Source organism: Leptopilina heterotoma, unplaced genomic scaffold (genome assembly GCF_015476425.1).
Source record: "Leptopilina heterotoma isolate Lh14 unplaced genomic scaffold, ASM1547642v1 Lhet_87, whole genome shotgun sequence".
Classification (NCBI taxonomy): Eukaryota; Metazoa; Arthropoda; class Insecta; order Hymenoptera; family Figitidae; genus Leptopilina; species Leptopilina heterotoma.
In genome coordinates, this window is record NW_025111190.1 from 84,143 (window position 1) to 110,426 (window position 26,284).

General features: G+C 21.9%; 3 protein-coding genes across 7 annotated transcripts in view; 2 read left to right on the forward strand and 1 right to left on the reverse strand.

Moving 5' to 3' along the window:
- The first annotated feature begins 6 nt into the window (after window positions 1-6).
- LOC122511531 (DNA excision repair protein ERCC-1) lies at window positions 7-3,221 on the forward strand. 2 transcript variants are annotated; one of them, XM_043626840.1, is made up of 5 exons: window positions 7-323; window positions 397-542; window positions 615-809; window positions 2,675-2,860; window positions 2,923-3,063. In XM_043626840.1, the coding sequence occupies exons 1-5, from the start codon at window positions 107-109 to the stop codon at window positions 2,926-2,928; spliced, it is 750 nt and encodes a 249-aa protein (XP_043482775.1). In that variant the 5' UTR covers window positions 7-106; the 3' UTR covers window positions 2,929-3,063. The 2 variants fall into 2 exon arrangements, with proteins under 2 accessions (XP_043482775.1, XP_043482774.1); XM_043626839.1 differs by having other exon boundaries at window positions 8-323; window positions 2,948-3,221.
- A 3,381-nt stretch (window positions 3,222-6,602) lies between these two features.
- LOC122511552 (facilitated trehalose transporter Tret1-like) lies at window positions 6,603-12,493 on the forward strand. Of its 4 annotated transcripts, XM_043626881.1 has the most exons (4): window positions 6,603-6,648; window positions 6,805-6,928; window positions 7,541-7,650; window positions 10,805-12,493. In XM_043626881.1, exons 3-4 carry the CDS (start codon window positions 7,599-7,601, stop codon window positions 12,169-12,171), a joined length of 1,419 nt encoding a protein of 472 aa, XP_043482816.1. In that variant the 5' UTR covers window positions 6,603-6,648; window positions 6,805-6,928; window positions 7,541-7,598; the 3' UTR covers window positions 12,172-12,493. The 4 variants fall into 4 exon arrangements, with proteins under 4 accessions (XP_043482816.1, XP_043482819.1, XP_043482818.1 ...); XM_043626884.1 differs by lacking the exon at window positions 6,805-6,928 and having other exon boundaries at window positions 6,634-6,648; XM_043626883.1 differs by lacking the exon at window positions 6,603-6,648 and having other exon boundaries at window positions 6,673-6,928; window positions 7,556-7,650.
- Window positions 12,494-17,527: 5,034 nt separating this feature from the next.
- LOC122511537 (lateral signaling target protein 2 homolog) overlaps window positions 17,528-26,284 on the reverse strand; it is a 42,584-nt gene continuing 33,827 nt past the window's right edge. The window contains exon 6 of the mRNA XM_043626849.1: window positions 17,528-17,940. Coding sequence (XP_043482784.1) covers window positions 17,846-17,940 — 95 coding nt within the window. The 3' untranslated portion in view covers window positions 17,528-17,845. The remainder of the gene's footprint in view (window positions 17,941-26,284) is intronic.

A 26,284-nucleotide genomic window follows, 5' to 3' on the forward strand; every position in this document is an offset into this window, starting at 1 on the left:
AAACGTAAACAAGATTATAGGTTATGTATGACGTAAATACAAAAATATTGTCGTAAAGAGAAGTAAACTGTAAATAAATAAAATGTTCAGAAAATAATTATAAAATATGGAGGACAATATAGAAATTGATTTAACAGATTTCGAGGAGAGTTCACCTCCAAAAATATCTAAAAAAAGTTCTGTGAAAAATGATAAAACATCCGAGATTGTTAAAATAGACTTAACTGCTGATATTCCAAATACTAAAGAACCTAAAATTCCACAAAACGATATAGCCGAGGAAATATTGGGTGAAAAATCCGAATTTACTTGTTCTTTTAAATGTGAGTTTTCAAAATTAACTTTTTAAACATAAATTAGGGCAAAAGAGAAAACAAATATTTCCTTCATTTTCAGCCGCTTTTAGCAAATTGAAGCAATCGGAATTTTTCAGCACTGATCTACCACAAAGTTCACAAAGTACACAAAATGAAATAACAACCGGAGTTCCTAAAAATAAAGGTTCAAGTAGCTTGGACAATTTACTTATTAATCCAAAACAGGTATTAAATTTTGATTTTTTCTCATTGTAAGATAAAAAGAACACTAGGAAAAAAATTTCTTTTCTATTTTAGAGAGGAAATCCATTAATGAAATTCATAACAAACACTCCCTGGGAATATTCGGAAATTGTACCTGATTATGCAATTGGACGATCCACTTGTATATTGTTTCTATCGATAAGATATCATCAATTAAATCCTGATTACATTCACGATCGCCTTAAACAATTAGGCAAAGCCTATAATTTAAGAGTTCTCTTAGTTCAGGTAACTATTATTAATAACTATCATATAACTATTACTTAATTTTCATCAATTTAAAAAAAAATTTTTAATTTAAAGATAAATTAAAGAATATTTTCAGGGTGGTCACAAGTTTTAGTTTATCAATTTTTCTTACATTTCCCTGACAATTTACTGACATTAAAATTACTTTTGAGTAAAATTGAGTAAAATTTATGAATTTTAATAATTTCTAAAAATTACAATTATATTATTTCTACAATTTTCAACTAAACTTCATCTCTGAATCAATTAATTAGAAATAATTTTCCAAAAGTTCTTCTGGAATTCAATTAAATTTAAAAATAATTTTTGAAAGATAAATAGTTTTTCAATATTTAAAAAATTTCCAAGCAATTAAAATTTTGTAAAATCTTTTAAAAATAATTAAATTTTTGAAAAATATAAATAAAAAAGATCAAATTTTTTAAGAATTTTAATTACATATAAACAGGATCATGATTTCTCAAAAATTCTAATAAGTCCAAAAAGTAAATTTTTAAAAATTTTTATTTACATTGTTCAAAGATAATTCAATTTCTTAAAAGAATTTTTGTATAATTTAAAAAAACTAATTAATTTTTTAATGAATTTTAATTAAAAATTATGAACATGATTGTTTTCCCCAAAATGTTAAACATAATTCTAAAATGTTATTATTTTTTGTGTATGTATTTGAATTTTTGGAAATATGTAATTGAAAATACTGCAAATATTGAATTTAAAAAAATTAGAACCTAATATTCATTCATTTTCATTTTAAAATTTATACCTTTAAAGATTTTTTATTCTTCAAAAAAATTGATTTTCAAATTTTTATGCAAATTCTGATTTAAATAATTAAATTCCTGAGAAACTTTTATTATTCATGAAAAGAATTGAATTCTTACGAAGATTTTTACAAAAATTGTTTTAAATATTTAAATTCTGTTTGAAAATTTTATGAAAATAGTAGATATTGAAAATCATTATATTGCGAAAAGTTTTTCAAAATAATTAAATTTTACAAAGAATTTAATTAAAATGTGTGCCAATAATTAAATTCTTGCGAAAAATTTATTTGAATTTTTTTAAAATAATTGAATTTCCAAGAATAAATTTATTACTTTTAATAATAATTGAATTCTTGTGATAAATATTATTATCTATAAAAATAATTGAATTATTTAACCCAAAAAAATTAAATTCCTGAGAAGAATTTTATTGTTTATGAAAATAATCGAATTATTGCAGAAAATTTTGTTAAAATGTTTAAAAAGATTTGAATTTCTGTGAAAAGTTTTATTACTTTTGAAAATAATTGAATTCTCCATAAGAATTTTATAAACATTGTTTTAAATAATTAATTTTTCGAAATATAATAAATATTATGAAAATTTTATTTTTAATAATTGAAATCTTGTGGTAAACTTTATTTGTGGAAATAATTGAATTTTTTCATTAATTAATTTAAAATAGTATTAAAAATAATTGACTTTCTTCTATGAGTTTTATTATTTATGAAAATAATTGAATTCTTGTTTATAATTTTATCAAAAATTTTTTCCAAAAATTTAATTTCCATGAAAAATGTTATTATTAGGGAAAGTAATTGAATTACTGTGGAGAAATGTATAAAAGTTTTGTTAAATAATTGATTTTTTCGAAATTTTTTTGAAAATGCTATTCCAAATTAATTGAATTCTTGTGGAAATTTTATTGCTTATAAAAATAATTGAATTTTATCCATTTTTTAAAAATAATAATTGAATTCCTTTACGAAATGTTATGAAAATACTAGATATTGAAAATAATTATTGAATTTCGAATATTTTTTTAATCAAATCTATTTATACTACACAAAATTATAGGTGGATGTTGCAGAACCTCATCATTCTCTAAAACATTTGACGAGGATTTGCATTCTTGCCGATTTAACTTTAATGCTAGCCTGGAATGCGGAAGATGCTGGAAGAATCATAGAAACGTACAAAATATACGAGAAAAAACCTCCGGACATGATTATGGAAAAGAATGAAACCGGTGTACAGCAAAGAGTGAGAAATTCTAATTCATATTTAACACTGAAAAAATTCTAATGTTTTATTTTTAATTATAGTTTTAATTTTATTTTTACGTTCTAGTTAATAAATGCCCTGACGTCAATACGATCTGTAAACAAAACAGATGCCATGACTCTTTTAACGAATTTTGGATCAATATCTGAGATAGTTAAAACATCCGATAAAGCTTTGGGACTTTGTCCTGGAATTGGACCGCAAAAAGCAAAACGTATTCACAAAACAATTCACGAAACATTTCTACGAAGCGATACTTAATTTATTCAAAATGTAATAAAATATTTATTTTTCTATTGTTTGTACCGTAATAAAAATATGAAAAACATTTATCCAGAAAGAGCTAATTAATAATTAATTTCATGACCTTTTTGATAATTTAACAGAATCGTTGACATTATTTTAATAGAAAAATAACTCTCCATTCAATAATAAATATAAACCACCACGCAAGTGGAAACTATTTATAGTTTCACAATTTTGGAAAATCTATTTTCACAAAAAGTAATAATCTATAACAAAAGTAAAAGAAACGTAAATAAAAGAAAAATGTACTTTGTATTTACCAGAAATCAGGTGGAATCCCCCACCCCTGCTTTTGCGCAAAATTTCTCCGAAATCCGTTTTGATCGAATTTCTAGGCAACCGAATTTGGAAAATATAACAGATGCGTAAACTAACCCATCGGTTAATTAAATAAAGATCTGTTTAATAACATACTTTAGATAATCTAATTAGTCTGATTCGCATTAAAAAAACACTCGAAAAAAAGAAAAAACACATTAAAAATACCGACGAAAATTTGTCAAATTTAAACAAAATGGCGGACACGGTTCTAATAAGAAAAACCGCCAAAGTTAATCACTTTGGTTGAATCAAACCAGCACTGATTCAATTCATCGATTTTATATAATCACGATTTTTACACAATTATTCACGAAAAAACGGTTCACGAATCACGAATCTAGAGGAAAACAAACAAGTATTGTTGAAACATTTACAACAATAAAGCCGAAAAAGAGCATTCGAATCGACAAGAATCCGCCTATGTTCACTTTGCCGTTTACACATAAACGCATCTCGGCACTTTTTTTTCTCATGACACGTGTGAATATAAGTTAAAATACGCGAATTTAATCAAAAAGTCAAGAACTCCACGATAATTAAATGTTCTGTTTCACCCGCCAAATCGTAACTTTCCTCTATCGATGCCTTCGATATACTGCCGGCTCGGAACGACAAAATGGCGGACCTTCACTGCGGCGTTGCCAACTGAAGCAACGCTATTGGTCGAACTTCCCGCCAAAATTTGAAAACACAAAAAGTTATAATTTGAATATTTTAATAAATTGCATTGTTTCTGTATTAATTATAACAATAATCTAATTTAACAATACTTTTCTTCGAAATAAATAAAAAGATATTACACTAATAGAGAAATTAAAGAAAATGAAAAATTGTTTTCTATTAACAAAAATTTTTTTTATTAAATTAATGGAACAAAATGTTAATTATTTGTTCGATTTAAAGCAAAATATTTAGTTTTACGAAATTATTTAAAATATAATTACCAGTAAATTTAAATCTAACAATGATTAGCGGTATGAAGAGTGACCAATCAGCGACGTTCAGTTTGCGCAGCTCCCCCTACTCAGAAATTCGATTCGATATTTCGAGACCACTGTCGATATTTTTCAAAATTCGATATCTCGACGGAGCGGGAAAGTTTTAAATTTTTAAATTGCTAAACGGTTTAATTCTTGTTTTTTTGCAAATTTAATTTTAGAGAAAATTTTGTTTTTCTAAACAACTGTGATACTTAACTTTTGTTATTGACGGAATGTAATAATAATTATGTGTGTAAATTTCGTTGCCTCATTTCTTATCTAATTTTCATTGTCATTTTCATTTCAGAAAAAAAGTCTTTTCCAAACAATTTATAGCTAAGCATCATAAGTGTAAATTTATATTACGCTTATCTACGTTGTACATTTGTCACAAAAAAATTAAATAATGAATTTTATTGCAGTTCTAAATTTAAATTTAATAAATAATAATTATTACATATTAATTCTAATAATTAATTATTACAGTAATTAATTATTATTTCTAATTAATAATTATTGCAATAATTATTATTTCTAATTAATAATTATCACAATAATTGTTATTTGTAATTAATAATTATTGTAATAATTATCATTTCTAATTAATAATTATTGTAATAATTATCATTTGTAATTAATAATTAGTACAATTATTACCTATTATTTGTGATTAATAATTATTGCAATTAATTATTGAGAATTTACAATTAATAATAATTTTTAATTCGTGATAACTAGTAATTAATTAATAATAATCTATAAATATTAATTAATTATAATCTATAAATAATTGAATACTCAAATAAATTAATAAAGTAATAAATAAATTACAAATAATTATTATTTGCATTAAATAATTAATAATAATAATTTGTTTAATTGATTATAATTATTATTAGTATATTTTTTATAATTATTTAATTATTATTATTATTGATAATAATTTGTACATATGTATTTAATAATAATAATTAGGAATTAAATATAATAATTTATAAAATATTAACTTTTTTTTAAAATTTTTTATTATTAAAAATTCGTAATTAGAATAAATAAATTTTTTCTTTTTTTTTAAATTATTCAACGAGAGAATTTTGGCTTGATATAAAGTAATTGAGTTATCATTAACGACAATTAAGGGGGAAAAGTTAAAGAAATAAAATTATGACATTGATAACACCTGTTCATATAATAAATAAAAGATTATATTAAATAAATTGGCGCCTGTTGAGAAATTGACAAATCAAGCAGAATATTAGAGAAATTAATATAAGGTTATTAACTTTTGTTAATTGTGTACACAAGAAAAAATTATTTGTCACACGCTACTTTACGATTTATGGAAATATCTTTTTATAGTGGATTCTCAGTAAAGATATGCTATTTTCATTTCCATTGTTGTGCAATAATTCGCTAAATACGGAAATAGCTACTTGAAAACAATTATTAAAAATAAATAAATCTAATTTTCATGGTCGTTTTCAAAACTTTTATACGCGCCTTTCTTATTTTCTTTTCACGTGTAGAAAAAAAAATTTTACTCCGCATCAGTAATAATTGAAGATTTCGAAATTTATAGATACATTTCAAAAAACATAATTATAATATTAAAAAAATTGAAATAAAATTCTTTTCATAATATAAAATTGTGAAAAAATTTAATAATAATATTCAAATTTCACTGAACATTTATTGAAATTAATTAATTAATGATGTAATTAGCTGATTTATATTAACAAATTAATTATAAGTTTTACTTAATATTTTGTAATATTCTATTATTAAATTAAATACAGTAATTAATTAAATATAGTGAAATATTTAATTGAAAATAAAATTTTTTATTATAATTGAAAAAGAATTAAAATTTGCAAAAAAGATCGAAATTGTTAACTCTTCATTTGACTGCAATTGAAGATATTTTGGAAATTTCTTATTTTCCTAAAAAAGTCAGCAATTATTTTTTAAATACTAAATTAAATTATCAATCCAAGGTTTAATTAGAAGTTTAGAAGGGGAGGAAAAGTAAATTATAACTGATAAGCAACACTGATAAATAGTCTTATAAAATCTACATGATGAGAAATTTATTTTCATCATATTGTTAGTTGTAATGTAACAATAGTCGAGAATATATTGGTAAATTTTCATCTCAAATCAGTGAGTTTTGATTTTCCATTTGCTTTTGCTTTCTCTTCTGGAAAATCATTATTTTTTAATTTTTCTTTTTATTAAAAAAAATTTTTTCATTTTTTTGTTTTATTAATTATTAATTATTTTCTGAATGGAATTCTGATTATTCACATTTTCGAATAGGTACAAGAAGAATTACTTGAAATAATGATCGGAAACGTTGAATCATCCCCAAGTGGATTCAGTGAGCGATAAGACAATCGAAAATTTTACAAAATACAATTGTAATTTTTGGAAAATTCTTTTGGTAATTTTCTTCTCACCCTTTTCGTTAACAAATTTACTGTTTTTGAGTAAAGAAAATCATTTTCTAGTTGAAATGATATTATTCTAATAAATTTGTTAAAATTAATAGAAGTATTATTAAAATAATATTTCTTTTTTGAATGAAAATAATTGATTTAATAAATTCGTTCAAATTAATAGAAATATTAAAATAGAAAAAAAATAAATTAAACTTATTTTTAATTCTAATCGCCAAATTTCGATAAAAAATTGACACACTTTTTTTTCTCCTCTTTAATTTAATTTCGCTTTTAAATTTCATCAAAAAGGGAAATTACTATTCCTCCTGCTATTTACACAAGTGCCAAAATGACGGCTATTTAATTAACATTTTTTTTTCTGAAAAAAAGTAAACGAACCTAAAATGTTTGCCGATAAAGTAAAATGAATTAATTCTTTTCTTCTTGACTTTCAAAGTGTTTTTTTTTTCAGTTTTGTAAAAGTGATCATACGATAAACTATATAAGATAAAGAAAACAGAAGCAAATAAAAAGAATTTGTTTTTCCGAAATTTCTATTATTTTCTACAAGTATTTTTCATATGTTGGGAATAATAAATAATAGTGAAATATAGTCCTTAAAATTTCAGTTCATACTTTTTACAGTTTTGAAGAAATTTTTTTAAAGGAAAAATGGAAAAATCATACTCTAAAGAATGGCCACAATATATTGCAGCAATAACAGGTATTTACCAATTGCGATTAATTAGCTAAAAATATAAGATATCACTATTGACTTGAGAACAAAATATTTGCTTAGCCATTGATTGATTCGTTATATAAATTATCTTAATGTAATTTAATTTCACTTTTCATCTTTCGAAGTTTTTTGGTGATTTTCTTTTTTCTCTTCGATTACAGTTAAAATTTTTAAATCAATTCATTGAGATTAAATTTTAATATAAATTATTTTTTCCACAATTTTTTCATCTCTTTCAATTAATTTTTCAAAAATTTATTTTTATTTACTTTTTGGAAAACGAAAGCTGAGTTTATCGAATTTTGCTCATTTTTTTTATTTTAATTTCTTTTTAACTCAATATTGATATTAAATTAATGTTAATAATTTAAATAATTTAATTGTAGGTAATTATTATTTTACGGGACTTTCATTTAAGTTTAATTTAATTGATTTTTTACAGAAACAATTTTTTTTTAATTTCTCCGTTTAATAACATTTTTATGTAACTGAATTTTTAAATCCTAAATTAAAATTTAGAAATTTGTCTAAATAAAAATTCTATAAATTAAACGTTTGAATTAATAAAAATCCCATAAAACAACATTTCATTAAATTAATAATTATTTTTTTATTGATATTTAATTAATAATTAAATTAAATCATTCTAATTTAGATAACTATAACAGCGTTACCACAAAAATTTGAATTTGTTTTTTCCCGACTATTTCATGATTGCTAGACAGAATTTTAACTTTTTTCATGTTTCCTATAAAAACTTCAGGAATTTTCAATTTCCAAATTTTAATTTTCAATTCAAATTTAAAAATTCATTCAATTTCAATTATAAAAAGAAATAAAAACCCTAATTTTTAAAAGCAAAAATAAAATTTAAGACTTCCCTCCAATATTTTCAGATATTTCAGTAAAATTATTAAAAAATACAATTATTTTGAATCGAATTCTAGAAAGTAAAAATTCCTTAAAAATAAAATTTTTTTAAAATTTCTAATGTAATTTTTTTACAAATTTAATTGTTTTCAATTTGATTTCACAAAATTTGAATTAATTTGGAATTTGGAATAATTAATAATTTTGAAAATTAGTAATTTTATTATTTCTGAAAATTGCAATAGTTTTTAACTAAAATCTTCTTTAATTTAATCATAATTCATAAGATATAAACTTTAATAAAAAAGTTATTCTAGAATTAAATTATTTTCAGAAATAAGAAAAACCAGGGAATTATTTTTAAATTCATTCAGATTCAAAAATTTTTGAGATAAAAAAAATTCAATAATTCAAGATTTTAAAGATTTTTTAAAAATATTTTTGAACACCAAAAATCAAAATTTTTGTAGTTATTCTAGAAATTTGATATTTTTCTAGTATATTTGATAAAATTCACTAATCGTTTCCTAACTCTATAAATAATTTTCCTTTTTAAATGTTTTCAATTTTAAAATTAATGTACTGAAAATCATTGAATTCTTGCAAAGTATTTATAAAAAAAATTTGAAAATAAAATTGAATTCATTTTCAAGAATTTTATCAACATTCTTTTCAATTATTGAATTCTTTCGAGAAAATGTAATTAAAATTGAATTCAAAATAATTTAATTCTTGGCAAGATTTTTATTAAAATTCTTTAAAATAATTGAATTGTTTTGAAGAATTTAATTTAAATTTCTTGAAAATAATGAATTTTTAAAAAATAATTTTTACTGAAAATTTTGAAAGTAATTGAATTTTATGAAGATTTTCTTTTAAGTTTTTAAAATAATCGTGTTTATTATTAATTGTAATTAATAATTTTCCTAATAAATTGTCTTCAAATTATTCATAGAAAATTAAAATTCTTAAACAATTTTATTAGAGTTTTGTAAATAATTACATTTTTTAAAGAATTTAATTAAATTTCGTAAAAATAATGTAATTTTTAAAAATAATTTTAATAGAAAATTTTGAAAATAATTAAAATTTACAAAAAATTTTATTAATAACTTTTAAGAACAATTGAATTGTTTAGAAAAATTTTATTACAATTTTTAAAAATAATTGAACCTGTTAGAGAAGTTTTATTAAAATTATCTTTAATATAATTGAATTTTTTCCTAGAAATTTAATTAAAATTGTATTGAAAATACTTGAATTTCTTAAAAGAATTTTATTATTTACAAAAATAATTGAATTCTTGCCAAGAATTTTATCGGAATTGTTAAAAATAATTGAATTGTTTCGAAGAATTTTAACAGAATTGTTGAAAATAATTGAATTTTCATTAAAACTCTTAAAAATAATTGATTTTAAAAATTTTCTGTCGAGAAATTTTATTAAAATTGTATTAAAAAGAATTGAATTCCTCCGAAACATTTTACAATTCTTAAAAATAATTTAATTGTTTCGAAGAATTTTATCTGATTTTCTAAAAATAATTGAATTTTTTGAAGGAATTTTATTAAAAATCTTGAAAATATAATGATTTTTTTAAAAGAATTTTATCAAAATTGTTGAAAATGATTGAATTTATATTAAAATTCTTTAAAATAATCGAATTTAATTAATATTTTTGAAAATAATTGTATTTTTTTGAGAAATTTTATTAAAATTGTATTGAAAATAATTAAATTGCTCCAAAAAATATTATTTATGAGAATAATGAAATTCTTGCGAAAAATTTGATTAAAACTTTTAAATAATAATAAACGAGAATAAAAATATTTATTATGTACTTAATAAGTGAATTCTTTAAATTTTGAATCTGCAATCATTCAAAAATTGATGTTTATTCTTGAAAATGTAAAGTTTTTTAATTTATAAAATAATAATAAATGGAATACCGCGTTCCGCGCGCTGGCGCTCGTATCATTTGCTAGTTATTTATATTGATTAAGTAATTGGAATTATTTAAATTAATAAAATATTAAAATGAACAAAATAAATTTAAATTAAATGAAAGGAAAGAAATTGTGCACTAAATTAATTAAATAATCACAATTATTTAAATTAATTAAAGATTATACCGCAAGGATTTTAAACCAAAAAATTCGATTTGAATCTTTAAGAATTAATACTGTTTCTCTTTTTTCCCAAAAATAAGAACACTGCTCATTTGTAAATAAACAAATATTGCTTTTTTAAAGAAAATCTCTTTTTTCAGCGACATTTTCAATGGCGATATCAGGATCGCATATCGGTTGGACTTCACCAACACTACCAAATCTAAAAAGTGACGATTCCCATTTAAAAATCACGTCTGACGATGCATCATGGATCGCTTCATTCTATCTTTTGGGATCAATTCCCGGCAATATAATTGCTGGTCTCCTCGTCGATTGGCTCGGCAGAAAAACAAGTTTAATAGCAGCTGGTATACCACTTACTCTCGGCTGGATCCTCATCCTCATGGCCTGGAATCCATACGTCCTGTTTGCGTCGCGCTTCATCAGCGGCATTGGCCAGGGCATTGTCTACGTCATTTGTCCCATGTACATTGGAGAGATTGCCGACAAAAATATCCGCGGCTCATTGGGTTCGTTCATCAAATTAATGGTGACATTCGGCGAACTCTATGGACACGCAATTGGTCCATTTGTCTCGTACGGTGTTCTCGCCTACGCCTCAATAATAATTCCAATTATTTTCTTCGTCACATTTTCATTTATGCCCGAGTCGCCTTACTATCTACTAATGAAAAATCAACGATCAAAAGCCGAGAAAAGTTTAGCGTGGCTGAGAAGATATGAAAATGATGAGGACCTCAAGGAGGAAACTGATCAGATGCAGAAGACTGTAATTAAAGATCTGATGAATAAGGGTCATTTTTGGGATCTCTTTGACACGCCAGGCAATAGAAAAGCCGTTCTTGTTTCGTTTGGTCTTCAGTTTGTACTTCAGTTCAGTGGAATTGCTGCAATTGAAAGTTATACACAGGAAATATTCGATCAAAGTGGTTCGGAATTTTCGGCTGCGCAGGCGGTGATTCTTTTGAGTTTAGTGCAATTAATGGCTGGTTTAGCGGCCGCTGCGTTAGTTGATAAAATTGGAAGAATACCTCTGTTGATAACAACAACATTCCTCGCCGGCCTATCATTGGCGTTGAGTTCAATTTTCTATTTTCTCAAATTTCAAATGAATATCGATATGTCCGGATTGGGGACGATTCTCGTGGCTTTCGTTATATTTTACGAATTAATTATCGCACTCGGCTTAAATCCCCTTCCTTACATGATGCTCGGCGAATTATTTCCAACCAGTGTCAAGGGTTTCGCAGTATCAATCGCCAATGTTTGGGGCTCGTTTCTAGCATTCTTTGTCTCGAAACTCTATCAAGTTGTTGCTGATAATTGTGGTATTTACGCTTCCTTCGCCTGGTTCGCCACCAGTTGTTTCCTTGGATTAGTCTTCATCATTTTTTGCGTACCTGAAACAAAAGGAAAGTCACTTATGGAAATTCAAGAGGAACTCAATTGCGGCAAAAAGAAGAAAAAAATTGAAGAAACAATGAATGTCAGTACGATAGCTTAAAAATTCTTCGACAATCACGACTCAAAAATAATCAAGAGTCAATTCCTTTGATCTGAACAAAACAAAAACCCGATTGAAAATTAAAATTATTTCCTCAATTTGATTTTTCTTCTTGTGAACTGACAAAATTTTTCATTTCAATGAAATTGAAACGGAAATTTTTCATTTTAATTTCTAACGAAACGAAATTGAGTGGAAAATTGTTCCGTTTCAATAGAGTGACTATTTTTTTCCTCTTTTTTTTAACATAATGAGACGAGAAATAAAAAAAAAAGAAAATAGAATAAAAAAGGAATACCTTATCTAAATTTGTTAGATAAACCGGTAGTGCGCATGTTCTCATCTGGAGATTGATTTAAATTTACACGACGACAGGAGCACTAGTAGAAATATCCAATAGTTTTCAATTAAAATCTTCAATTAAGTACAAAATAGGAAAATGAAAATTTAATCAATAGATTATATGAAGCTTTTGTTAAATTTTCTCTGGTAAAAAAGAATTCGTTCTTCAACTGCAAAAAAAGAAAAAATAGTATTAATGCAGTCACAAATTTTTTCAATCGTAATTGAAATGAAAAATTTCCATAATTCAATTTATAACAATTTTCAAGTTAAAAAATTCGTTCATAAAATTAAAAAATCACAAAAATTGTAATTCAACAGGGTATTTAAAAAAAACCTCATTGAGACTGATATTTATTTCAATTATGAAGTATTTTCTTTATTTTTATTTATTAATTCCTTTTTCTATAGTGAAATGACAAATTCGATGAATTTTTATTAGTATTTGAATCGAATTCGAAATATGAAAAATAACAAATGCACAAGTTTAATTCTCTCGAATAAAAGAAAATGACAAATATTGTAAAAACAAAACAATTATTGTAAAAATTAATTATTTGAAACATAATTATTTCACTGCGAATATTTATGATTTATTGTACTTATCAACATCTTGTGTTCTCTTTTTTTTTAAATAAATGACTGATTTACTCGTAATAAAGATAAAATATTGTTTACGAAAATTTTAAAAATTCTTATTCATTACGTAAGATAAATACAATTTTTTGTTTTACTTTACTTCAAATCTTCTTTTTCTTATTACAAAAAATTCAATTTTATCATCTTATTAAAGAAAAACAAAATATCAAAGAAATTCTAAAAAAAACGCTCTTGCAGAGAAACGAGAGAAAAAAGTAAAATATTTAAAATAAAAGTGAGAAACCTCTGGCTGTAAATAAAAATGGTGCGAAAGTCGGAGATAAACTTTTTCTCTTCCTTGAAAGTATAGAACATTTGTTTCCGTCCAATATCCTTTTTCCTTTTCCCTCGCGACCTTTAAAGCAAAAAAAAAACATTTTAATTAAAATAAACCAAAATATTTCGGAGGAAAAAAATAAAAAAATATATAATAGATAAGAGAAGAAAAATAAATAATTTTTGTAGAGCATGAAAAATTAAAAAGGATAAAAAACAAAAAATAAAAAATAAAAAGTATAAAAAATATAAATTAAATGAAAACAGTATAAAAAATAGAAAACAAATAGTAGAAGGTATAAAAAATAACAAACGAATAAAAAAAATACAAAAATTGAAAAAAAAATTTCATTAGAAAAAAATCAATAAAATTAAATTTTAAATATATTAAAAATTTACCAGAGTTGTTAAAAAATATACTCACAGAATTGGACAACTAATGTGTATATTTTTCATGGTAATAACCGTTTTACATAAATGTTATTACAATATATAAACATAAATCTTAATAATTCACCCATTAACATGTTTTAAACTCCGCATTATTTTCAGTATTGCTCTGTTTTTAGGTTTCTTTTTCTCATCTGAATTTTGTATATTATAGTGTATTCTTGTGAAACTTACAATTAGGCGACATCACCCAATATGTACACAATGAAACATTCTCAAAAAATGAAAATATAATCTTCTTTTTCTGAAATTTTCGAAAAAATAAATTAATAAAACAATGCTAATAATAATGATAACAATAAAAATAATAGAAATACAAAAAATGATAAAAATAATAAAAATAGCCAAAATGATAAAAATGATAAAAATAATAAAAATAACAGAAATGATAAAAATAATAAAACTAATAAAAATAACAGAAATAACAAAAATGATAAAAATAATAAAAATAATAAAAATAATAAAAATAATGCAAATAATAGAAATAATAAAAAATAATCTAAATAATAATAGTAAGAAAAATAATTACTATTAGTATTCTCTAAAAAAAAATATTCACATTTTCACAATACAAAGTTTTTGTTTCGACGTTTTTCTAGAATTTTTATTTCTAGTTTGAATTGTTTGACTTAAGAAGCTAAAATATCCAAAATTGAATTCTAATTTGCCTTGATGAATAATATTAAAACAAAAGTAGAATTCAATTTTTTTGACAAGTTTTGTTTTATTTTATTTTTTTTAATATTATACGAATTTGTGAACAATTCCAGTTTCCCTTCTATAGGCCTTGAGCGATTTTTTTTTATTATAATTTTATTTTATTATGGAAAGGAAAACGACTTTAAAAATATTTGCGGCCACTTTATTTATTTATTTTTTTTTTAAATGAGAAATTGACACAATGTTAATTTAGTAAAAAACTGACGACGATGTATTCGATAAATATTCTACTTTTAATTAATTTTGCGAAGAATATAATTTTTTTTTATTAATGATTGTGCGGCGCAATAGCACTATTAATTTTCTTTTTCTTCCACAATTTTCCGAAATTATGTACTCAGTTCAGTTTTAATTTTTTAAGAGAATAAAAATTGCCAGAGAAATATTTTTTAAGCAAAAAATTTTTTTTTGATTATAGAGAATAAAATTTGAAATTTAAAATTTGATTATTAAAATTTAATATTTGTTTTTAAGGAAGAATATTATGTATAAATAAATTTTGCTTTATTGTCCGCAGATTTGGAATTTTTTTTCTGGTTTTGAAATACGATTTTCTATTTTTTTTTTTTATTTATTATTTACAATAAGATAATTGCTACAAAAGCAAAGCTTTTAGGCCAAATTGTAAAAATTCTTTTTTTTCCATAGAAAAAAAGGAGATTTTTATTCTAATTATATTTTAATAAAAAAGAGAACTCTAAAAGAAAATGTCTTAGTCTTTCTATAAAGAATAGAATTTTAAAGACTATTTTTTATGACGGATTATTGAAAATTGAAAAAAAATTTCGTAAATTTTTTTTTTAATTTTAATTTTTAATTCTTTTTGAATAATTTTCTTTTGGAATTCTTGTTAATAATAATTTTCCATTAATTTAATGATAGTCAGAAAATTATTTACGAAAAAAAGTCTGGCAGTTAATTCTGAAATTCGACGAAAAGGATTTAAAAATGAAATTAGGATTAATTTCTTATATCGTAACATCATTCTTCCGCTATGAGTAAAAACTAAAATTAAAATTATTAATATATATTATACTGTATATAATATTGCAATTATAACATTAATATATTTGTATATTACATAAATATGATTATATACATGTATAATATATATTTCATATTTTGAATCCTATTTGCAGGTCTTTGATTTGATATAGTAAAATTGTAATAAATTATTACAACCTTAGAAATATGTTTTTATATTAACAATTGACAACAACAATTCGCTTTCTGCGATTATTACTGTTATCTCTTCTAATTAAGATTTCTAAATGCTACTTAATTTTATTAACTGTGACACTTATGTAAAAGATCTCTTCTTCACTTGTTATTTTTTAAGGCTACAATACTTTTCCTCAAAAATTAACAGAAAAATTAATAATTGAATTAATAATGAATTAAAATAAAATAAATTAAAATTGAATTAATAATTCAATCACATTGACCCATAAAATATGTATAATAAATAAAAAAACGTAAAATTGTCAACAAAAATAAATACTAATTTAATCTCAAATTTCTATTTTATAAAATAGAAAAATTGTCCATGAATAATTTATACGTATTTAAAAACAAAATTTATATAAATCTTTAGTTTTTAAAATCTTAAACAAATTATTCGTTGTCGTATAACTTTTGGTTCACTTAGCTCTATTCGCAAAAAAATATGTTTCTAATTCTTTTTTTGTGTTTGAAAGTTTATCAATTCTCCAAATTAGATGAACTTTTTTATTCCTTGACGAAATTCACTTGAGGTAAAAATTGAAAAGAATTCAAAGAAATCTTTTCAACATTTTTACAGTAATGAAATTTTCTCTGCTATTTTTTTGGTCTACAGTATACGAAATTTTTTCTTCCGCAGAAATATTTTTTTTGGCACGTCAACTATTTTATTCTTTTATAATAGAATTTTAATTTCTCTCTCATTGTTTTCCTTTCAAACAAATAACGTCGTATTTCGAAGTTTACTTCGTATCGATACCAATGAACACAGTTACAGAGAAATTTTTACTTGAATTTAAAAGACGTAATTTGCGATAATAATCTTTACAATAATAATAATAATAAGAATAATAATAATAATAATATTTAGCAACAGTTTCAAAATTATCAACGACAACCTTGCAAAAAGATGTCAGTACATAATAAATCTGTCATTAAAATCGATCTCTCTTTTTAGAAACGCCATCAAGCAAAAATTTACACTATATTTATATTTATATTTATGCATATCGACTCAACGAAATATTTACACAGAGATCTATTCAGAGAACAAATTCTAACAATAAATTCTTCCAACAATTTATACAAATTACATTTCGATTTGAATAGTTTTCAATTCGTTCATTAAAAAACGAAGTTGAATAATTCTGAAATGTTTATCATCAGCCGTTTCGCATTCTCGCAAATATTTTGCCAAAATTAACAAATATTTCAGCAAAATAGTATTATATTTATAAAACACTTTTCTCCTCACAATCAATTTAATTCTCTTTCAATTTTTTTTTAAATCTTTGTTCTTTAATTCGCTTTTTATTTAATTTCAATTTTTTTGTTTTAAATCAAAATAATGAAAGTTCTACTACTTAATGAAAGTTTTCATTTCAATTTATAAATATAAAACACTTTTCTTCTCACAATCAATTTCCTTTAATTCTCTTTGAATTTAAAAAAAAATTATTTTCTCTCCTTCCATTTTTATTTATTTTTAATTCAATTTTTCAATATTTTTGTTTTAAATCAAAATAATGGAAATTTTTATTTCAATTTATAAATATAAAAAGAATTTTTTCCTCACAATCAATTTCTTTTAATTCTCTTTCAATTTTTAAAAATCTTTGTTCTTTAATTCACTTTATTTTCGACAATTTTTCAATTTTTTTGCTTTAATCCAATCAAAATTTTCATTTAGATTTCATTTTAATAATCAAAAATTGAATATAAATTTTTGATTTTGAATTAAAGAGAAATAAATAAAAATTTAAATAACAAAAAAAAAGTTGACTGGGAAAAGATTTTCTAACAAGAAAATATTTCGTTGCAGCTATAAATGTACTTTCAATTTCCCGTTGTGTTGACATTTTTCGGGTATGTTTGAAAGTTTTTAAAAGTTTAATGAAAATTGTATTTAGAAATCAACCATCTGACCTGAGAGAGAGTAATTCTCTTTTGGAACGTGTGTGATAAACGATGAGCATTAAAATTCGAGTTACTGGAAAAATCATCTCTTTTCTTCTTCCTCCTATTTTTAAAATGATGGTCCTTCTGGTGACGTTGTCGAATTTTCTTGCACCGATGAATCGTGATTCAAAGAATTCATCAAAGCTTCATTCTCTTTTCGTACTGTAACAGATATTAAAAGAAATATCAAAAAAAGGGGAAATTGTTTCGGAAAAATTCTCTCATCTAGACCATTAACACACAATGCAAAACATTTTTTTTTTATTCTAAGACAAAAAAAATAATGAAAAAATTAATAATTAATCTGCTATAAATTTATAAATTTAAATCAATTTATAAAATTTATAACATTCAGGAACAAATCTATAAATTTAAAAATAAATTCACCAAACTTATTGAATTATAAATTTATCAATAAATTTATCAGATTTGTTATAGTTTACATAATAATTATTATACACATTATTATATATTACATCTATGATAAATGTATATGTACATGAGAGGAAAGTGTAATAAAAAAAGAGAATTTGAAATTTCAAAGAAGAAGAATAATCAGAAGAAATCTTGAGATTTTTTTTTTCGAAATTTCTTGACCTATAACATCGATTCATATCCGTCTTCCTCTCAAGATTTCATTTGTAAAATCGATCACTTTAAAAACAAATTTCCGGATTTGAAAGGATTTTTTTTTCTAAAACAAAAGGTATTAAAACCATTCGTCAAATTGAATTTCTGAAAGAAGAAAAAGTTTTCAAAAGTTTCAGCGAAAAAGTGAAACTCAATTTAAGAAATCTCCTGAAAATATAGAGCACAAATAGTATGAAATAAATGATTCTGATCCGAAGAGATTTTCTAGAAAAATTCAAGAAGAAAAAAATGGAAAAAATAAAAAATCGAAAATATTATTTAAATACATAAAATATTTAATAAAAAATATTGGCTAAAAAATAAAAGAAAGAAAAATATTTCTTCGGAGAAAAAAATAAGACCAAATTATTTAGTAGAAAATTTTCAATTTGGGACACAATTTCAATTATGATAAAAATTTGGTCGAGACAATGAAATATTTGCAAAAATATCAGAAATGAAAAAATTGATTCGTCTTTTAATTTGAGAAAAAAATCTCTCCTCGGGAAATTCAAAAATGAATCAATTACATTTTAAAATAAAACAAAAAAAAATTTACACAAATTTAAACAATAAACGTAAAGAAAAGAGAAAAAAAAATCTAGTTTGAAAATTTTCGTTAAAAGTATATAGAAATGATTGAAAAATAGAACTCTTCTCCTCAATTATTATTAAATCGAAAAAAAATTGTGAAAGTGAATTTTCAATTTAGTGACAAAAAAAAATTGTTAACATTCTATAATATTAAAAAAGTGTTGAAAAAATTACTTTCATGATCTCGAAGTTTGTTTAATTCTTTAGGTGCCAAGGGAGGTATGTAGAAAGAGCTATGGGTTAAAGTGACCACCACTGCAAGGACGGATGCAATGAGTAAAAACATAAATGTTGCAACAACAATCATGGCAATCCTTCGATGCCTTCTGGCTTGTTGAATTTCCTCGGGCGTTTTTAATTCAATTGGCGGTACTTTGATTTCATCTCTGCTTGGTCGCACTGAATCTCGTCTATGTGCAGAACTGGCTCTTCGTCCATTACCTCTTTTGCATACACTGGCTCTTCTTCCATTGCCTGTTCATTGTTTTTTTTCATTTAATACTAAATTTTTTTTTAATTTTTTAATTTCTAATTTCCATATTTATCATTTTTTTTGTGTTATCTTTCTTAACATATTGTATTTACAAAGGAAAGTGCAAACTATTATGAATAAGTTTACAAATTTTTCGCATAATCTGAAAGATTTAAACTATCGAAAATTTTTGGAGAAGGATCAATTATTTTCTCTACTAGCAAATGATACGCTCGCGTAACGCGGTATTCCGTTTATTATTATTAATATAAATTCAATTATTTTCGACAATTTTTATGAAATTCCTCGGAAATTCTTATTTAAAACAAATCATTATTTTTAAAATTTTTAATAAAATTCCATCAAAAAACTCAATTATTTTCAAAAATTCAGATAAAATTCTTCGAAACAATTAAATTATTTTTATAAATTTTGTAAAATCCTCCGCAAAAAATTCAATTATTTTCATAAATAATAAAATGTTTCGAAGGAATTCAATTATTTTCAAAACAATTTTAATAAAATTTCCCGAAATAATATGTATAATTATTTTTAAAAATATTATTTAAATTTAAATATTTTCAAGAGTTTTAATAAAAATTCAATTATTTTCAACAATTCTGATAAAATTCTTCGAAAAAATTCAAGTATTTATATAAATTATAAAATTCTTTTTAAGAATTCAATTATTTTTGTAAATAATAAAATTCTTCTGAGAAATTCAATTATTTTCAATACACTAATTTTAATGAAATTTCTAGGAAAAAATTCAATTATATTTATAAATTCAGATAAAATTCTTCGAAACAATTCAATTATTTTCATAAATAATAAAATGTTTCGAAGGAATTCAATTATTTTCAATACAATTTTAATAAAATTTCTCGAAAGAATACAATTATATTTTAAAAATTATTTAAATTTAATTATATTCAAGAGTTTTAATAAAAATTCAATTATTTTCAACAATTCTGATAAAATTCTTCGAAACAATAATTCAAGTACCTATTTATATAAATTGTAAAATTGTTGGCAAGAATTCAATTATTTTTTCTAAATAATAAAATTCTTCTGAGAAATTCAATTATTTTCAATATAAATTTAATAAAATTTCTCGAAAGAATACCTACTATTATTTTTTAAAATATTATTTAAATTTAATTATTTTCAAGAGTTTTCAAAATTCAATTATTTTCAACAATTCTGATAAAATTCTTTGAAAAAATTCAAGTATTTATATAAATTATAAAATTCTTTTTAAGAATTCAATTATTTTTGTAAGTAATAAAATTTTTCGGAGGAATTCAATTATTTTCAATACAATCTTAATTAAATTTCTAGGAAAAAATTTAATTACATTGAAGATAATTTTAATACAATTTCTCTACCAGGTTCAATTATTTTTAAAAATTGCAATAAAATTTTTCTAAACAATTCAATTGTTCTTAAAAGTTTGTTATAAAATTCTTTGTAAATTTCAATTATTATTTTCAAAATTTTCAATTAAAATTATTTTTAAAAAATTACCTACATTATTTCTACGAAATTTAATGAAATTCTTTTTAAAAAAAATGTAATTATTTACAAAACTCTAATAAAATTGTTTAAGAATTTAATTCTCTATGAATAATTTCAATAAAATTTAATATGAATATTATTAATTACAATTAATAATAAAGTCGATTATTTTAAAAACTTAAAAGAAAATCTTCATAAAATTCAATTACTTTCAAATTTTTCAGTAAAAATGATAGTAAAAACTCCTATTATTGTCAAGAAAATTGAAATAAATTCTCCAAAACAATTTAATTATTTTAAAGAATTTAAATAAAAATTTTGCCAAAAATTAAATTATTTTCAAAACAATTTTAATTACATTTTCTCGAAAGAATTGAATTATTGAAAAAAATGTTGATAACATTCTTGAAATGAATTTAAATTTTTTGATAAATACTTTGCAAGAATTAAATGATGTTCGTTGTACATTAATTTTAAAATTGAAAACATTTAGAAAGGAAAATTATTTCAAAAGATAGAAAACAAAAGAGCAAATTGCAACACTAACTTTAAACTGCGAACAAATTACAGGAATACAACGATTATTAATAATATAGAAGATATATTTTTTTTTATTCTCTCCATAACCATTAATTATTTAACTTTATTAAAGTCTGTGGTTTTTCATTCTGTCCGTTCGCAGTATGAAGTTAGTTGTTAGTTATCATTTGCGAATTATTATCATGATTTTTTTGTTTGTTTATATTTTTCGTGATGTTTTGACATTTCCGATGTTATGTTATGCGGTAGTGCGGGTGTTTTTAAAAAACGTTAAATTGTGACAAGAATTATTGTGTTTGAAAAATCGTGGAAAAATATCTGGTATCAGGCGAGAGGTTACCGTTTTCAGTGGAAAAAAAACTGTAGATTGGTAAATTCTAATTATTAATTAAAATTTTCTTCTTAATTAAATCATTTATATTATTTCATTTTATTTTGTTAAATAAAAATCTCAAAATAACTTAAAAACAAATTTTATTCGTATATCTTATTATTATTATTATTATTTTTTTTTATTTATAATTATAATTGATAATATTTATTGTATTTTGATTTATTATTATTATTGAAAATTTTATGCATTTTTAAAATCTAAAAAAACTGAAATATCGAATTGTCAATAAAAGTTGTATTATTTTCAATTTTCAACGATTATTAATTTTAATTAAAAAATTCAATTTTCCTGAATCAATAAAAAATATCGTTCTAAATTTTATTACATTGGTCGTTTTCGTAAATTACTGTTCAATAATATTAATTATTCAAAATAATTAATTTTTTAATATTTAATTTTTAAAAATTTAATTAATCTTCAATTATTAACTTATACAGTGCAGGATCTAGAGTCTAAATTTTTTGGGAAGAGCGATCCCTTTAGTGTGTGCTTTTTTTGATTGCTATTATGAGTGATAATAGCTCCTGGTTCTTTTATGTTTAAAAAATTGTTCGAAATAATTAATTTTTCAAAAATGAAAAAAAAAATTCAATTGTTTCAAATTTTAATTAATTTTAAAAAAATGATTTTACACAAAAAATTTATTCATTTTTAAAAATAATTGCAATTCAAAATCTATTTGAATTTAGTATTTTAATAAATTACTTTTTTATTATGTTAAAAATAAATTGTTTTTTTTAAATATTTTATTAATTTTTTACAATATTTGAATTTTAAATAATTCAAAAGTCAATTATTAATTATTCAAAAATAAATCAAACAATTTTAATTAATTTAAAAATAAATTATTCTGTTTTTAATAAAAATTTAATTATTTTAAAATCATTGAAAAATGTAATTGTTCAAAATAATAATTAATTATTCAAATATCAAAAATACAATTAATTCAAAATTAAATTATTTCATTTTAAATAAAAAATTGAAATTAATTTATTGGCACTTACGTAAAAAATAAACGTATTTCTGTGTGTGTTTGTGTGTAGAATTAACTTATAAGTGCTTTCTTTTGCAAGAATTAAACTTATCGTTATCTTCTGTTCAAATAAAATATAAAATGTTAACGTTTTTTTTAACACAATATTATAGAAAATAGATTTTCTAAAAAGAAAAAAAAATAATGAACTTAAAAAAAATACTTTAGGCACCGCCTTTCATTTCAACTATTTAAATACTATCAAGTCTTTTAAAGACTATATAAAGTCTTCAAATCATGAAAAATACATAATAAAAAATTGAATTATTCCGAAATAAAATTCAAAAATCAACAAAACAATCAATTTACAATTAGGGCCATTTGGGGTAATTGTAAACAAGGGATAAATGTAAACAATAGATGTTTCAACTAAATTTACAAATTTAAAAATTAGTTTTAAAAACTTGAAAAAAATTGTTCATAAATTTAAATTACTTTAAAAATATCCAATTAAAATTATTAAAGAAACACAATTATTAAACAAAAAATAAAAAATAATTCTTCAGAAAAATTTAATTAGGGTTTCCAAAATTGATTTAATGATTTTTAGCGAAAATTGAATTATTTTCATAAATAATGACATTTTTTGAAGAAATTCAATGATTCTCAAATTTTTTGCAAGAATTTAAATGAAATTCAATATATTAATTTTAATTAAAGAGGCATTTCACGTCAGAAATATCACGATTTGCAAAGGGTATGCCGATTTTCGCAAAAGTTTGTGGGATTATAGTTCTATATAAGAGACTTCTTTCCCCCAAATTTTTTCAAAAAAAATTCAAAATTGTTGAAGATACGCCATTTTGAATTTTAATATTAATTTTATAAAATTTTGAATATCTCGGAATATTGTTTATGGATTTTTATGAAATTTACACATTTTTCAGGTAAAAGTATGTACTTTAAAATGCAAATAAAGTTAATAAAAAAAAAATTAATTTTTAAATAAAAAATTAAAAAAAATTTTTTAAAACAATTTTTTGTTTATTTACTCCTCTCTGAGAAAAATGTTATTAACATATTTGGATTCCTTATGAATTCACCTTTAATTTCATAAAAAAAAATTGATGGAGACTCAACTGGTTCCAGAGATATTGAATTTTTTGTAAAAAAATAGTCATAGTTACAGCAGCAATGCACGACTGCGGTAACGTACTACGCGACTTGTGCAGTATGGTGCTATGGCGCGGCGACGCTTTTTTTTACAAAAAATTCAATATCTCCGGAACCAGTTGAGTCTCCATCAATTTTTTTTTATGAAATTAAAGGTGAATTCATAAGGAATCCAAATATGTTAATAACATTTTTCTCAGAGAGGAGTAAATAAACAAAAAATTGTTTAAAAAAATTTTTTTTAATTTTTTTATTTAAAAATTAATTTTTTTTTATTAACTTTATTTGCATTTTAAAGTACATACTTTTACCTGAAAAATGTGTAAATTTCATAAAAATCCATAAACAATATTCCGAGATACCTATTCAAAATTTTATAAAATTAATATTAAAATTCAAAATGGCGTATCTTCAACAATTTTGAATTTTTTTTGAAAAAATTTAGGGGAAAGAAGTCTCTTATATAGAACTATAATCCCACGAAGTTTTGCGAAAATCGGCATACCCTTTGCAAATCGTGATATTTCTGACGTGAAATGCCTCTAAAATTAAAAATATTGAAACATAAAATTATTAAAGAAGATAGGAAACAAAAAAGTAAATTACAACTAAATCAAAGAAGATAGAAGAAGAAGATATTAATATAGAGAGAAGATATAAAGATAGAAGATGTTAATTGAATAATTTTATATTTCTAAAAAAAATGTATTTTTCATTCTTTCCAGCATTTCCATTTTTTAAATTTATTTAAAACATTATAACGTCATAATAATAATTAAAATACCCTTAAAAATAATAATAATCATTTTAAAGAATTGCTATTTTAATAGAAAAAATATATTTATATATATATATTAAAACATAAAATTATTAAAATATTAAACAAAAAAAAAATATAAACTGCGAACAGATATTTTCAATTAATAAATAAAAATTTTAATTTATTTATATAAAAAAAGAAAATGCAAAAATATATTAATTAATAGAAGATGAAATAATTTCTTTAATGGCATTTGAACCATAATGACGTCACAATTTGTTCACAGCATTTGCTAAAAAATTGTGACATCATAATGGTTCAAATTCGCTGAAAAAATAAAGTTTTAATTATTTAAAATAAAACGTTGAAAAAAAAATGCACGCGCGCTCGCGCGCGTCAGTTTTTGCTAGTTAACTTTATTAAAGTCTGTGGTTTTTCATTCTGTCCGTTCGCAGTATGAAGTTAGTTGTTAGTTATCATTTGCGAATTATTATCATGATTTTTTTGTTTGTTTATATTTTTCGTGATGTTTTGACATTTCCGATGTTATGTTATGCGGTAGTGCGGGTGTTTTTAAAAAACGTTAAATTGTGACAAGAATTATTGTGTTTGAAAAATCGTGGAAAAATATCTGGTATCAGGCGAGAGGTTACCGTTTTCAGTGGAAAAAAAACTGTAGATTGGTAAATTCTAATTATTAATTAAAATTTTCTTCTTAATTAAATCATTTATATTATTTCATTTTATTTTGTTAAATAAAAATCTCAAAATAACTTAAAAACAAATTTTATTCGTATATCTTATTATTATTATTATTATTTTTTTTTATTTATAATTATAATTGATAATATTTATTGTATTTTGATTTATTATTATTATTGAAAATTTTATGCATTTTTAAAATCTAAAAAAACTGAAATATCGAATTGTCAATAAAAGTTGTATTATTTTCAATTTTCAACGATTATTAATTTTAATTAAAAAATTCAATTTTCCTGAATCAATAAAAAATATCGTTCTAAATTTTATTACATTGGTCGTTTTCGTAAATTACTATTCAATAATATTAATTATTCAAAATAATTAATTTTTTAATATTTAATTTTTCAAAAATTTAATTAATCTTCAATTATTAACTTATACAGTGCAGGATCTAGAGTCTAAATTTTTTGGGAAGAGCGATCCCTTTAGTGTGTGCTTTTTTTGATTGCTATTATGAGTGATAATAGCTCCTGGTTCTTTTATGTTTAAAAAATTGTTCGAAATAATTAATTTTTCAAAAATGAAAAAAAAAATTCAATTGTTTCAAATTTTAATTAATTTTAAAAAAATGATTTTACACAAAAAATTTATTTATTTTTAAAAATAATTGCAATTCAAAATCTATTTGAATTTAGTATTTTAATAAATTACTTTTTTTATTATGTTAAAAATAAATTGTTTTTTTAAATA

What these genes read in the sequence shown, in the direction of transcription:
- LOC122511531 (XM_043626839.1), top strand. Translation starts at nt 107, where the DNA reads ATGGAGGACAATATAGAAATTGATTTAACAGATTTCGAGGAGAGTTCA. An exon ending in TACTTATTAATCCAAAACAG is followed by an intron (nt 543 to 614) that starts GTATTAAATTTT and finishes TTTCTATTTTAG; the next exon opens with AGAGGAAATCCATTAATGAA. An exon ending in TAAGAGTTCTCTTAGTTCAG is followed by an intron (nt 810 to 2,674) that starts GTAACTATTATT and finishes ACAAAATTATAG; the next exon opens with GTGGATGTTGCAGAACCTCA.
- LOC122511552 (XM_043626881.1), top strand. Translation starts at nt 7,599, where the DNA reads ATGGAAAAATCATACTCTAAAGAATGGCCACAATATATTGCAGCAATA. An exon ending in ATATATTGCAGCAATAACAG is followed by an intron (nt 7,651 to 10,804) that starts GTATTTACCAAT and finishes CTCTTTTTTCAG; the next exon opens with CGACATTTTCAATGGCGATA.